The sequence below is a fragment of the Drosophila sechellia genome, chromosome 2R (genome assembly GCF_004382195.2).
Source record: "Drosophila sechellia strain sech25 chromosome 2R, ASM438219v1, whole genome shotgun sequence".
Classification (NCBI taxonomy): domain Eukaryota; kingdom Metazoa; phylum Arthropoda; class Insecta; order Diptera; family Drosophilidae; genus Drosophila; species Drosophila sechellia.
Window position 1 is genome coordinate 17,996,116 of NC_045950.1, and position 14,171 is coordinate 18,010,286.

General features: G+C 42.6%; 5 protein-coding genes across 5 annotated transcripts; 3 read left to right on the top strand and 2 right to left on the bottom strand.

Moving 5' to 3' along the window:
- The first annotated feature begins 542 nt into the window (after positions 1–542).
- Positions 543–3,646, top strand: LOC6615460. Its single transcript, XM_032715740.1, has 5 exons — positions 543–1,291; positions 1,631–2,207; positions 2,267–2,337; positions 2,401–2,690; positions 2,751–3,646. The coding sequence occupies exons 1-5, from the start codon at positions 558–560 to the stop codon at positions 2,984–2,986; spliced, it is 1,908 nt and encodes a 635-aa protein (XP_032571631.1). The 5' UTR covers positions 543–557; the 3' UTR covers positions 2,987–3,646.
- Positions 3,647–4,074: 428 nt separating this feature from the next.
- LOC116800674 (putative gustatory receptor 58c) lies at positions 4,075–5,372 on the top strand. Its single transcript, XM_032716943.1, has 2 exons — positions 4,075–5,136; positions 5,196–5,372. The coding sequence occupies exons 1-2, from the start codon at positions 4,075–4,077 to the stop codon at positions 5,370–5,372; spliced, it is 1,239 nt and encodes a 412-aa protein (XP_032572834.1).
- Positions 5,373–5,791: 419 nt separating this feature from the next.
- Positions 5,792–7,072, bottom strand: LOC6615461 (putative gustatory receptor 58b). Its single transcript, XM_002039805.2, has 2 exons — positions 6,059–7,072; positions 5,792–6,004 (listed from the first exon to the last, which is right to left on the bottom strand). Exons 1-2 carry the CDS (start codon positions 7,070–7,072, stop codon positions 5,792–5,794), a joined length of 1,227 nt encoding a protein of 408 aa, XP_002039841.2.
- Positions 7,073–7,182: 110 nt separating this feature from the next.
- Positions 7,183–7,761, top strand: LOC6615462 (putative gustatory receptor 58a). Its single transcript, XM_002039806.2, has one exon. It carries the CDS (start codon positions 7,260–7,262, stop codon positions 7,704–7,706), a length of 447 nt encoding a protein of 148 aa, XP_002039842.1. The 5' UTR covers positions 7,183–7,259; the 3' UTR covers positions 7,707–7,761.
- A 5,010-nt stretch (positions 7,762–12,771) lies between these two features.
- LOC6615464 lies at positions 12,772–14,082 on the bottom strand. Its single transcript, XM_002039808.2, has 2 exons — positions 13,565–14,082; positions 12,772–13,509 (listed from the first exon to the last, which is right to left on the bottom strand). The coding sequence occupies exons 1-2, from the start codon at positions 13,764–13,766 to the stop codon at positions 12,884–12,886; spliced, it is 828 nt and encodes a 275-aa protein (XP_002039844.2). The 5' UTR covers positions 13,767–14,082; the 3' UTR covers positions 12,772–12,883.
- Positions 14,083–14,171: the final 89 nt, after the last annotated feature.

A 14,171-nucleotide genomic window follows, 5' to 3' on the forward strand; every position in this document is an offset into this window, starting at 1 on the left:
GAATTTTTAAAATTTATTGTTCGAAATTGCCATTGGCATTCGTGTGAGGGCTTAATGTATAAGAAATTGATAAGATAAGACGCCCATTTGGGTAACTTCTAAAGAGTTCTATTGTTCATTAATCCTAGAAATGGATGCTATTGTTGTGAATTTCACAAGGGAATGGAAAATGTGCATACGAAAATCTATAACTTTTGAAAATAAGTTACTGCTCTTACATGTACATATTTAATTATATAATTATATGGCTGCATACTTAAAAATTTTAAATTGATTTCAGGCTTCAGTTGTGTATCCAATCGATGTAAACTTAAAAATTTAAAATTTGCGAGTCATCCTCTTTATTTTAAATATAAATATAGTATTTGTTAAACAGTTAAACTTACTCTGTAGGTTTAATATATTTATATTGTTGTATATTTTATTTTTAAAAAGTTCCCCCAAAAGTGAAGGATGCTGTCTCGGCTAGACACGAAGCTAGGAGTGTGTATCTGCTAACAAATCGATATCAAGAAACAAGCTAAATTATCGCGAGAAGCATTGGTCTCCGATGACAAATGCATCGACGCCGTTTTCGCATCACCAGCGACTGCGGATTTGTGGTGTGGAAATTTCCGCAAAACAAAAATAAAAATAGACCTCGGTGTGCCAACTTGCAAGCGATGCACAAAGGGGCGCCTCCTTGGCGAGTGGGCGGTGCTAACGTGGCATCCGGAATGAAGCGGCAGCTGTCCGGGAATCCCGCATTGGGAGAAGAGGAAGAGGCTGCAACCAAACAACAACAACTGATAACAAGTGAAAGGTGGCCCTGCAATCGCAGGACTATTCTCCTGGGATGCATCTGCATCCTAATCTCGATCGCCCTGCCGTCGAGCAATGCTACTCACATCCGCGGGAAATTCCAGACAGGCGACTTCTTCCAGTTCCTGGCGAAATTCGGTTTCAACAAGGCAGATCTGACACGGCGCAATGCCTACGGATATATCTACGGCAATGTCACGTCGACGGATAAGTATGCGGTTCCTTTGACACTCGTCGTCTTGGACAGGAGCACCTTCCTCGAGTTCTACGGCAATCGCAGTCAAAGGAGCCGGGAAGCCGCCTGCACAGGGATGTTCTCCCGCCTCCAAAGGATCGCCTACGATTCCACGTGCAATCCTCGTGCCAAAAGGGACTTCCTGCGTCATGTTCCCTGTCCTGTCAATCAGCTCTGCAGCGATGAAGATGCACCCGGAAACGTAGTCCCGGGATCGCAGTTCACCTATGTTATCAACCTGGAGGCGGAACCAAGGTGAGTTCTGGGTTTTTCTGGGTTTACAATTCGTAAGATAAGAGATGGATTGCAAAAAAACCCAATTCATCTTCAGAGACTGCCTCTCACTATGTATGGGCCTTTTGGTATGGAGCTTGCTGCATACAGATAAAATGAAACCCTATATCTTTGTTTGTTTGTAACGGCATTCCTCTTTTGTGAACGGAAAAATGAGATAACATTTGCGTTGTTCATTGATTTCGACATGACTTGGAATAATTTTATTTTTCCACACAATTTACTGACCTTACCAGAGTTTATTTTGCTTTGTTGTTTTAACTGGTTAATGTATTTTGTTCTCCCCCGCATCGTTAACAGATTTTGGTACCTCTCCCTGGTGGCCTGCTATCAAAACAAAAGCACCTGCCAGTGGCACGCGCACGAGAGCCTGCCAAGGCTAAGTAAATTGGGCAGCAATCTCCTCAACACGCTGCACTACGACATCCATCTGGTCAACTTGCATCCGAACAACTCGGCCGCACATCCACTCACCTACCAGTACTCGTACGATCAGCAGAATCTGCTGGAGATGTACCTGGTGTTCCTGCTCGTCTACATTGTTCTGCTGCCCATGCAAATTTATGCGGTGCGGCGGCAGAAGCATCCAGTGACCAAGTTGTTTACCCTGAGTCTTCTCAGCGAGTTCGTCAGCCTGGCTCTGATCACCGCGCACCTGATACACTATGCGGTCAATGGAGTGGGCGAGCCAAGATTGCAGGCAGCGGGAGATGTCCTGGACATCCTGAGCCGCACAACATTTATGTTAATTCTGCTACTGCTGGCCAAAGGATGGGCCGTTACCAGACAGCAGATCAGCAGAACGGGATGGATCATTCTCATGTCCATCTGGGTGCCATACTGCGCGTTCCACGTGTTCCTTTACATCTGGGATAGGGTAAGATGTGAATAATGATTAAATATAGATTTTCATTAAAAACAAAAAATGTTTTGCAGACGGAAGTCGATGTGGTTTCAGACATCGATGAATACCAGACGTGGCCCGGCTGGATAGTTTTAATACTACGGTAGGTCCTTAAAGTTTTTTGGATGGAAAAATTAACGTGACTTACTGTTTTTTAAATTGACAGCACCTCCTTTATGATGTGGTTTCTTTACGAGCTCCGCAACACCATGAAGTTCGAGCACTCAACAAAAAAACTTGACTTTCTACTTCACCTGGGCGCGTCCAGTTTGGTGTGGTTTATCTACCTACCCATTGTGGCAATTGTGGCGCTGCAGGTCAGCCCCATGTGGCGCTACAAGTTGCTGCAAGGCATCACCAACTCGGCGGACTGCATGGCCTATTGTGTGATGACAGGTCTGTTGTGGCCACATAGAGCCGGCCAATATCTGCTCCTAGCGGGCACCAAATATGCGGGTGAGTGCGGTTGAGATATATCCAAACTCCGACAATTTAATAAGGTCAATTCTTTTAAAGGCATGGATGAGTTGGACGAGTTCAATGAAGCGCCGCACATTGTCAGGGAGCGTGAGAGGCGTCGGAATTCGCCGCCCGATGAAATTGCCATTGGTACGGGGAGTCGGGGCATGGTGCTATCCACTAGCATTCCACATTCGCTAAACGGCGATGCCTGCAACGATCTTTTGGAGGCTGAAGACCTCGACGCGGAGCTGCTCACCGATCTTAACAAAAACAGCCATATTGTGGCGTAAATGCAACGGGTTAATTACTAGGTGTAGATGTCAATTGTGCTAAATGAAACACGGAATGTTATTCATCCTAACCATAAACCATACATATAGCTAGATTTAGGTGGGTTGATATTTCCAAACTTTTCAATAGTACTTTTTTTTTTTTGCCTGAAAAAGAAGGTTCTTCTGACGTATTTTTTGCTTAGTTATTTTGTAACACAGTAAGTTACCTAAAAAGTCACTCCCTTAGTAAGCAAATATTAGTTATTACAATTTTAATTGACTTTTGACTTGAGCTGAGGTTTTAAAATTGACCCACCATTATCTGGACACAAATTTATCTGAGTGTGTATTCCATATAGCGTGTAACCACTTACAACAAAGTCAGAGCGAGTGCAAGAATGCACCAGAGATTGTTGTGTGATTTTATGTAATATGCTTGAATTTATAATTAGTTTCTAGTTAACGCATAGGAGAACGATTCGATACAATACGCTTCAGCATCATCATTTCGTTGCGGTAGTTTATGCATATGCTTACATTTAAACAAACTACCGACTACCTACTAAGATAAGCAACCAAGCGGTATTTTGATAAGAACAATCTAAATACACGAGCTAAAACCACTTGAAATTGCAAAACGAAAAATAGCTGAATAAATGAATAATTTTTAGATAACTACTTCTTTGATTTGCTTTTGGATAGAGCAACGAAAAAGTTTTATTTCTTACGTTTGACCCTTAAATACTCTATGAAATTTATTTTACCATACGTGCTTCACATCAAAATTCAAGCTAACCGTTTATTTTTATTTGTTTAACTGAAAATACAATTTTTTTATATATAGAAATAATTGTTGTATTTTATTTATATTTTTTATTTAGTTTCGAAATTTTATTTTAATTAAATAATATTACATTTAAGCATGAATATACTTTTCTACGATTTATAAATATTAATAGTTAAAAACCCTTGATGTGAGTGAGTCCCACTGCTGCGTTTGTTGCGTGTCCTTTAGAAATTCCCTGGAGTCCTTTTAGCTTGCTTCGGAATCAACTATTGTGTTGGTTCCAATTCCAGCTTTAGTTTCGCTTTCAACGTCCAGAACAATGAATCAATACTTTTTTCTGCATACTTACTTTCAAGTGAGCCGCTTGATAGGACTGTGCAATCTGCACTACGATTTCTCGAATCATCGGTTCATCCTCAATCACGTGCCCACAGTGGCATACTGTGTGATCGTGAATGTGGTCTATCTCTTGATCCTTCCATTTGCCCTGTTCCTGCTAACTGGTAACATCTACGATTGCCCAGATGCGGGCATGTTTGGAGTGGTCTACAACGTGGTGGCTCTGACCAAACTCCTGACCATGCTTTTCCTAATGAGCAGTGTTTGGATACAGAGGCGTCGATTGCATAAGTTGGGAAACGACTTGATGAAAATGGTGCACAAATTCCGATTTAATCTTGGAAACGATTGTAGGAATAGATGCCTGTGCAAGGCTCTGCTGACCAGCTCTAGATTTTTGCTCCTTACCCAGCAGCTGGTGACCCGGGACTCAGTGGTTAATTGCGAGAGTAACTCCAGTTTGAGAAGAGCTATGGTTCCGTACCAAAGGGCTGCCATAGTGTACGCCTTAATCATGATTCTATTAATGAGCTATGTGGATTTGACTGTCTATATGGTCGAAGTGGCTGGCAATTGGCTGCTGGTAAATATGTCCCAGGTGGTTCGGGAAATGGTCCAAGATCTAGAGGTACTACCCGAGAGGAATGGCATTCCGCGGGAGATGGGACTGATGCAGATCCTTGCCGCCTGGCAAAAACTTTGGAGGCGCTGTCGCCGTTTGGATGCGCTGCTCAAACAGATCGTTGACATCTTCCAGTGGCAGTTGCTCTTCAACCTGCTAACCACGTATATATTCAGCATTGCTGTTTTGTTTCGAATGTGGATTTACCTGGAATTTGATAAAAACTTTCATTTATGGAAGGGCATATTATATGCGGTTATTTTTCTGACCCATCACGTCGAAATCATAATGCAATTTTCCATTTTCGAGATCAACCGCAGTAAGTGGTTGGGACTTTTAGAAGGTGTCGGAAATCTATGGGACATTAATAATTCGGGAAGCCAATGTAATAAAAGCCGGGGTATGATTCTGTCAAGAAAGGTAATTATTTTGTATTGCATTCAAAGTGCAAAGATATTAACTAACGCGCTTTACTCTAGTTAGAGTTTTCCCTGTTCTACTTGAATCGCAAACTCCAACTGAATCCAACACGTGTGAGACGTCTGCACATCGTTGGATTGTTCGATCTGAGTAATCTAACCGTCCACAACATGACCAGGAGTATAATAACCAATGTGTTAGTTCTGTGTCAGATTGCCTATAAAATATATGGTTGAAAAATAATATGTCCAATGATTTTCAATATCAAGTAATTTTACAAAATGTTTTTGGGTTCCAAGGTCTGCTAAAATCTTCCAATTTTTATATAAAACATTATATATTTAAGCTTTATAGGAAACGAGGCACATGTCTATATATTTCTTTCTAGCTGGCCCCAAAACAAAAATCTTTTGGAGACATCTTAAAATTATCCGTCATAAAAGAAAACAACTAAAGCAAAGCCATAAATTCGAAATTGATGTCCTATAAAACTCTCATAGCTGACAGTCCTGTAAGTTCCGAGAAAGCTTTCTAGCTTGATGTAAAGTCCTGAAAGCTTGATTGCTTTACGCTTATGTATCATATCATGGTAACAAACCGTTTATAAATGGTTAACATTTAGGTAGATAGCCCAATGAATATTTATAAGATTTCTTTACATTTTTGTTTTGTTCTTGATCAAATGGAGGAGATATTGACGATCCTTGATGGGTTGTCTTTGCCGTCTCAAATCGAACTGCATGAGGATAATGACATTGCTCAGAATGGAGCCAATATAATTAAGGCAGGCGGGTTTGTCCAGCTCCACAATTCCGCATATTTTGTAGACCAATCGGTTCCGCCTCAGCTGCATGGTAAAAACGTCCAACTAAATGGGATATTGTTTAGTATATATTAAATTAGTTTGAGGCTGAGTACTCACCTCCCTTTGCATCTTTGAGCCCACTTTCGGTAGATCGCTAAGTTGCCTTAGTTGCTGACCAGTGTTGTTGCAGGAGGTCACCACCCTGTCCAGCATTTCCATTAGCGCCAGTGTGCCCCAGAAGTTGAAAACGATCAATCCGTTGCCAAATACGATGCCATAACCATTTGACTTGATGGTGCTATTGCTGTACTGGACGGCATGATAGAGGATATTAATTGCGGTCATAAACATGTTGATAAACACCGTGGCATTAGCGATGTCAAACATGTCAAAGATCCTTCTGGCTAATCGAAGGGTTTTCAGGTGCATGTCGGCTACGGACCGCAAGGCTTTCCATTTCTTTCGGGCTTGCCGACCATGAAGAGCGTTTATGGCCAGATGGATTACCAAAAACTGATGATTCAGTAGAACCAGTACTCCGAAGAAACCCATTTTCACGCACAATAAGTGCAGAATGTGCGTGAGCCGGGCACAGAAAGCCAGTAAAATCTGTTGGTTAATTACACTGAGCAATTGATACTGCATCACAGTGGAGCACAGAAAAGCGCTATAGAGCAATATTATTTTCCGGACCATTATTCTGGCCAGGGACGCTTGTAGGTCAAGGAGTTCTTTCTTATCCACTATGGCCTTCATTATTTGTCCGAACCTCTTCCAATATATCAGCGAGTATTTATAGAGCTGAATGATTTCGTGGCGCTTTAGCCACAGGGTTCCATAGCAGCTCATCACAGCGATGGCTCGAAGGAAGAGCGTCACAAAAAAGTTCCACTGCAGGACTATGTTGTACTTCATGTAGCCTTCTTCCATGATCCGGGGCACCATGAAGTACAAGTTCAGAAACAGGAATATACCCACAAAAAAGCTGTAGGTTGTGTAAGCTCGCGAGACCTTCTCCAAGCGTAGGCATTTCCTGCAGGAGCGTATCCTTAGGGTAGTGCTCATTAGGGCGAAGACAACGGAATGGTAGTAGACCACGTTCATCACGCGACCCAATTTCGGATGCAACATGCTGCAGTCAAGGCAGCCAGGTAACTGACCACTTACTAAACGCGGCTGACAACTAATTTGGATATAAAGCTTGCTGATGGAATTGCGATGAGTAGACAGGTTCTGCGATTTCCGGCAGGATAACAGAGCTTCCATCGATTTCATAGAACAGTTGACGGGTGTCCTTTGCCGAAAGCAGTTGTCCGAAATGCTGTTGAAATTCATGTACATATATGGAATAGTCTGTGGTCTGATGCCTGCTCCTCTGAAGAAAGGACAGTTTCTTTTGGGATACAAGCTGAGATGGTACCTCATCTATACGGCCTGCCTGCACGGCGGTCTGCTGACGGTCCTGCCCTTCACATTTCCACACTACATGTACGATGACAGCTACGTGAGCAGCAATCCAGTCCTGAAATGGACTTTTAATCTAACCAACATCACCCGTATTATGGCCATGTTTTCGGGCGTTCTCCTGATGTGGTTCAGAAGAAAAAGGCTCTTGGATTTGGGTGAAAACTTAATACTTCACTGCCTTAAGTGCGAAAAACTGGATAATCATTCTAAGAAGTATTCTAAATTACGGAAAAGAGTTCGAAATGTACTTTTCCAGATGTTACTCGTCGCACATCTCAGCATTTTTGTGGGGCTTTAATTTTGTTTAGAATTGATTCAGTACAAAGAAATAGTAAAACTGCAATGATTGTAGCCCATATAACACAGTTCATATATGTGGTCTTTATGATGACGGGAATATGAGTTATCCTGTTTGTTCTCCACTGGCAAAGTGAGAGGCTTCAAATAGCACTCAAGGACTTGTGCTCCTTTCTTAATTATGAAGAGCGCAACTCCTTAACTTTGTCAGAAAACAAGGACGATAGATCAAAAATAAAGTTGAAGAAAGAAATTAAAAGTGATCTTAAAGCTTGAAAAATACGATACCTGGTTAATTCAAATATTACCTATTTAAAAAGTTAAAAAAACTTATTTTTTCTAAGAATGCCAGTGTTTTATTTAATTACTTATTTAAATTGATGTATTCTTACAAATATTTCCAGCCGTTCCTAAACGGATGATAACAGTGCTGTGGAGTGATCCTCCAAAGTCACCAAACTCACCCTATAGTGTGTTGAAATTCGATCGATTTTCAATAAACAAAAATGTGCACAGTAAACTTTAATTATCGAGCTCTTAATAAAATATGTAAGCATAATTCCTTAGGTGTGTATGTATTTGGCTGGCCAAAATCCTTCTTATTGTCAAAAATCATAATATATTTTGACGCCCAGAAGCAGGATCAAATTAGGAAACAAGTCATTTCAATAAATGTACATATGTACATCAAGTAGCACCGTATGTGCACACTGAGAGAAAGTATTTGTGGAGCCATTCGATAGTTGTAAATAAATGTACCGATTAATTGCTTTTCAGTTTGGCTCCTCCTTTCTGCAATGAAATTATGAGGTTCAAAAAAAACTTATAGTAGTTTATCAGACTAATTATTGAGTCTCGGAATATTTAGTTTCTCAGTGCATTAAGCCGCATGTAGCGAAACCTCCTTGTAGGCTAACAAATCAAATTTAATCAAGCTTTCAGGAAGTCAGGCCCCCGGGATGGATTTGGTCATTAAGTCTGGCCTGTGGGGCACAATACTATCCGATTTGCCCAACCCACTGCGATTGTTCCTTTCTACCCGTGTGGTTCGATATTCCTCGACGGCTTTTTGTATTAATTCCAATTATACGCACGACTGGGGAATTTCCATTTGGGTTGAAAGGATTTCGGGTCATTATGAGCTCCCACTTCATCATTCCTCTGGCATTCCTTCATCCTCCGATTACATTGTTTTTGCCTCCTAACTAGTTCTAGATGGGACGGCAAGGGGTTAATTGGCCAAGGTCTGTGTATCGATTGCAAACGGTGCCTGGAGTTTGGGACTGTGACATGGCCTGAACCACAAAATGAGAGCAAACACGATTTCTTTTGATAACTAATTAGCAAACTGTATAAGTTTATTTGGCAAACCGTCCAGATTGCCTCCTCTGTTGGGTAAACAGAAAATTATGAACACAAGTCAAGAAAAGGAATTACATTGCAAGTAAAAAGGTTTCCCTTCAGTGCTTTCCTCTTTTAAAATGATCTAATTTACATTATAATAACGTCTATTTGGTTTGGTTAAACAAATACCTCTTTGTTAAACAACGACTGTGAAACTCTATAGTTACTAGATTGTTATTCTGCTTCCATTTAGTCGTGGTCAAATCCAACTGAAATGGGCCAGTCTAGTAATTTTTCTCACAGTCCAGTGAGTCGAATGAAAATTTGAATATTTTGTGCATCCCTGGTTCTTGCATGCCCTTAAAATGCAATTAATTTGTTATAAAGTTTTGGCAATAGTTTCGGACTAAGCTTCGTTCAACATTGAGCTCTCTGAATGGACATGGACAAGTTTTCCGAGGAGTTTGCGGGGAATTTGGAGGTCGGAAAAACAGTTATCAACACCCGGAAAAGCGGGTGGGCGAGTCCAGAATGGGGGAACCACACAAATGTGGGTCAAGTTATTTTCAACACTTAAAATAAACTCAGCTGCCTCGGCTCGGTTCCCTGCTCTTTGCCAGAATCCTGGCCAGCATTTCTTTAGCCGCCCATTTTCTGGGTCAGTCGCAAACACAGCCCCCCTTTTCCGACCATTTTCCAACCGAAACCCTCTTTGTCATCGCCGTCGCCTCTGCGCATAAATATAAATTGTATTGTTTCAAAAAAGTTTTCCCACTGAGTTTCTGCGGCCAGCGGAAAAAGTAGTTAAAGTTTTGTTTTCGCCGCTAGTTTATTGCGTGATTTCCTTCGCAATGACAGGCGGTGGGCGGTTGGTCGGTTGGGTGGTTGGGTGGTTTGGTTGTTAAAGTGGGTGGTGTGGTCTGAGTGCCGAATGATAACTGCAAGGCAAAGGTGGCTAGCACACAGTTTGCCACATTATTCACAGTTTCTGCCAGTGCATTTGTGCGGCTTTTAACAAGTTGTGGCTTTCTTTTGGAATATACAAAATTAAGTGGAAGCAGAATATTGTTGCAAGCTAGGAATCGCTCATTACATGAGTGGATTTCTTAAAATACAATAAAAAACTTTTGAGCTGAAAGAAGACTATCTTCAATTCCCATTACTCACTTTTAAGAAAAAAACTAGGCTCTATGTAGTGGAAGTGCACCCTGTTGCATTTTACATCTTCATTTAATTTTCCTTTCCCCTAAATTTTTCATTTGTAAGATCTTAAATGAAAATACAGAAATTTTAAATTGCTAAATTTTTTCATTCATTTTTTGTACCCACTTCAACCGTTAGCAGCTGGTTGCAATTGCACCGATTTAGGTGATAGCACCACCTTCGAGTGCACTTCAACTTTAGGGATACTTGAGGCTAGTTTACAATTCCGCCAATGCAAGTAACCGTTATGCACGTACCGCCACGTGACCAGAAGTCAAAGGGGCGGCACGAGCAGAGGGGCGTGGCCGTTTCCACAGATCGGCGCTTTCCATTCGAGTCGTTTTGGCCTCTGGCAATTCTAATTGCATTTTTACTTAGTGTGGAGTCGAAAAGTTTCTTCTACTACCGATGGCGGGTGGAAAGTGGGGAAGGACGAGGGGTGTCGTGGAGAGAGGGGAGTGGGGAATGGCGTGCGTAAAGTTTAATTAAACGTGTTTGATTTATGACTTGTTGGGCATTCGGCTTCTGCCAGCAGCTGCAACCACAATTCCAATTCCAAAAACCTAATGCGTTTATTTTGGGTCTGTGTGCAGGGGGCGAAAGTTCGCCGCTTTTCCTCGCAGCTTCGCACTTTCCACGCTTTCCCCGGCTGGACATAAAAGCCAAGCACCTTTATGGCAGCTGCAGCTGTGTGCGGGAGTTCGAGTGCCGTGCGCCATATGATTTCCGTTTCCGCTTCCGTTTCAACACACAATTTCTAGCACCTTGCGAACGCCGCATCTTTGGCCGTCGTGTTCCATTAAGCGTTTATTGTTTTCGTGGCCATTAAAGTTGCATTTTCCGACCAACGAAAACTGGCCAACTTTTCCTCAACAAGTTCATCATCAAAGTTGGAGCGCATACAGCAGCAGGTGCGAGCGAGGCGAGGGCCAATCTAGGCGCAAATCCCAGGGCTTATGATTTGGGCCGCAAATCAGGTCAGGCCACAAGCACAAATCTCTTGCTCAATCCATGCTGAAAAATATTCCACGATAATCAACTTTGATACACGTTTGCAGGAGAGCCTTCGACTTTGCCTTGTAGGCTTTTCCGCCCTGCCATGCATTAAAATGCCGAAAATGATTGGGAAAATCGCAAAAGAAATCCGGAAAAGGCTCTGGCGCCCAATTCTCCGTCTAACATGGAGGCCAAGGCTTGTCCCTTATCCATATTTTTTATGGCCAGCAAGGAAAATGGAAAAAGTTTATGTTAAAGCCACTCTCGCCCTCGTCGATGAACTGTGCGGATAATCGCGAGGCCTTTTCTTGGCCATTTCCACTGGCTTAGCTTGGCCCGTTTGCTGCGGTTCTGATTGTGGGTGGTATTTGCCATGGCCAGGATGTTAGCCAAGTTAATGGAGCTGTGTGAAAGGTGAATGGAAAAGCCTGCCCTGCGTGTGGGTGGCTACATTAAAGCGCCACATTTAACTGGAATATAACTTTAAATATTAAGTCTCATCATAATTTCATTGTGCACAAGCAATAAACTGGAATCAGTTGACAAAAAAACATCTGTGTCTAACTGAACAACTCTTTTGTGCGTAGACAACTATTTCAATTGCCCTTGTCACAACACTCTAATTGTTCATGTCAATGATAAATGCGCAAAACAGCTAAAACGAAAAAAATAAGTACAGGAAACCAAGCCACATGGCCCGACAGCCAAACTGGCAAAACAAAACTAAGAGTTTCCAGTCGAGTTAACCAATAATCCACTTCAAAATCATTTTCATAAATGCTGAAATATGGCGACACAAGCAGGAAAAAATTAAATATATTTCATTAATGGAAACGTTTCCTTTTTTTTTGTTTTTTTTTTTTTTTTGCGCAAATGAAATTTCACATTTAACATGACCAATTAATGTGCGGCAAAGCCGCAAATAAAACCGCTTAATTACGTGACTCGGACAAAAGGCAGGCGAACCAGCAACAACCAGCAACAAAGGCAAAGCGGCTGAAACGCAGAAATTTGCATGACACGCACCGAAATGAAATAATAATATGGTTAATAAAGCCAGCCGCATCTGATTCATACACTACGCTGCCACAGCCAGACCCACACTCATGCCACCTATTCGGTTCCCGGCCAGAAATCCGATTCCAGTCTCACCGGCTGAAGGCCAATTTTCGCACTTATTTCGCTGCTAATTAAAATGCAATTATTTGCTTTAAACAACATAATCCCACTGACAGCATCTGGCATTTCGTTTTATTTGCATATATCGATAAGGCCATTGAGGTAAACTTTTCGGTTCGACCACCAATCCATAGAGCAACTTGGCGTGGGTGTTAACTTTGTGGAGTTGCAAACCGCTCGAGGGATTTGACCAGCGAATTCCTTTGACACAGCTGTTGATCTGATTAAAAAAAAATGCGTTTAATAGCGAATATTTTGATGGAGCTCTAATAGGATTTGTCAGTGTTCAAATCGCATTTCATCGCATAATTTGTAAAATAACTGTACAGAATACTTTCATGCTGAGAGTATTTATTCTCATTTTAAAAAAAGGAATAAATATCTTATGTATATGCTAATAGCTTCTTCTAATCCTTCTTGTCCAGAGAGTGCGCTCCCAGAGCATTCCATGTGAGATCAGAGTGGCACATCGGCGTCCGTGTAGGAGTCTTCGTCATCTTCGGCGGTAATATGAGCCGGTGGTGCCTTGAAGTTCCTGCGATACGAATGCACCTTCGTGGGCACTCGCACTGGGCGTTGCCTGGAACTCGCGTGTCCTGTCGCCGGCTGTCCCTCGAGGTACCGACCCCCGTTTGCATTCACATTACGTTCGGCTTCATCAACAAAATCCGTGATAATTTCCCACAACGGCAGGCGATCCGACAAACCACGCGAGCGAGCCTGAAGCACTGCAGCGGAGGCAATCAGAGTGAAGTTCAGAATTCCAGCATTGAATATATGCAACCAAGCGCTCATCTGTTGCTCACTGTCAGGCGAAACCATTGTCGGCACAGGAAGGGGCATCGGAATGGGAACGGGGATGGGGATGGATGTAGCTGCTGAATCCTCGACTGAATCCTGGGAGCGTGTTACCGGATGACCATTAATGTTTCGTTTCTGCGGCCGTTTCAGGGGTTTCAAATCCAGCGGTGGCGATGAGTATGATGATTTGGAAATCACAGACGATGCCGACGATTTCGTGCTGATGGTTACTTGCGGTTTGGCCAGGGTCATGGCCAGGATTGAGGGATAGTTGGCAGAACCTGTTTGGTAATGATGCTATAGGTATAGTTCAGGATTATCCCATGCGGCACTCACCCGTTTGGCTAACTGTGTCTCGGGTCATCCGCTGCTCAGCTCGTTTCACCCAACCGCGAACCGTGGACTCCGGAACACCCAATTCGCGGGATATTCCGGCCTTGGTTTCACCACCCCGGATTCGGGCTATGGCTCGCTCCTTGTCGTCCAATGATACTTGCACTCGGGGACGCTTACCACGCGGAATACCAAATCTTTCCATTCTCGAGTCACTAGAGTCAATATAGATATTCGGGTATCCTAACCAAGCAAAGAAGCGAGAAGTAAGCAGTGAAGAACTTTCGATTGGTTTTTGGGTCTAGAGATTTACACAATTTCACTCGCGTTGCCGTATTCCGGACGTTCTGTTCAGCTCGACACGATGATTTGTTTGACAGGCTTTGAGAGGTCCGGGACTTTTGCCTTTGGGCCAGCTGACATTTAAAGCGCCGATGAGGTGGATTTTCTTCGCGTTTCACAGGCCTCTTCGTCTTTCCCTTTCGATGACATTTGCTTTCTCCTTTGCCTCCCATTCTCTGTCTTCGGCAATCCTTTTCACGCAGAGCTGCATTTCGTCGTTTTTGGGGATGCCAACTTGGGCGAATTGAGCAGAACCCTAAAGTCATAA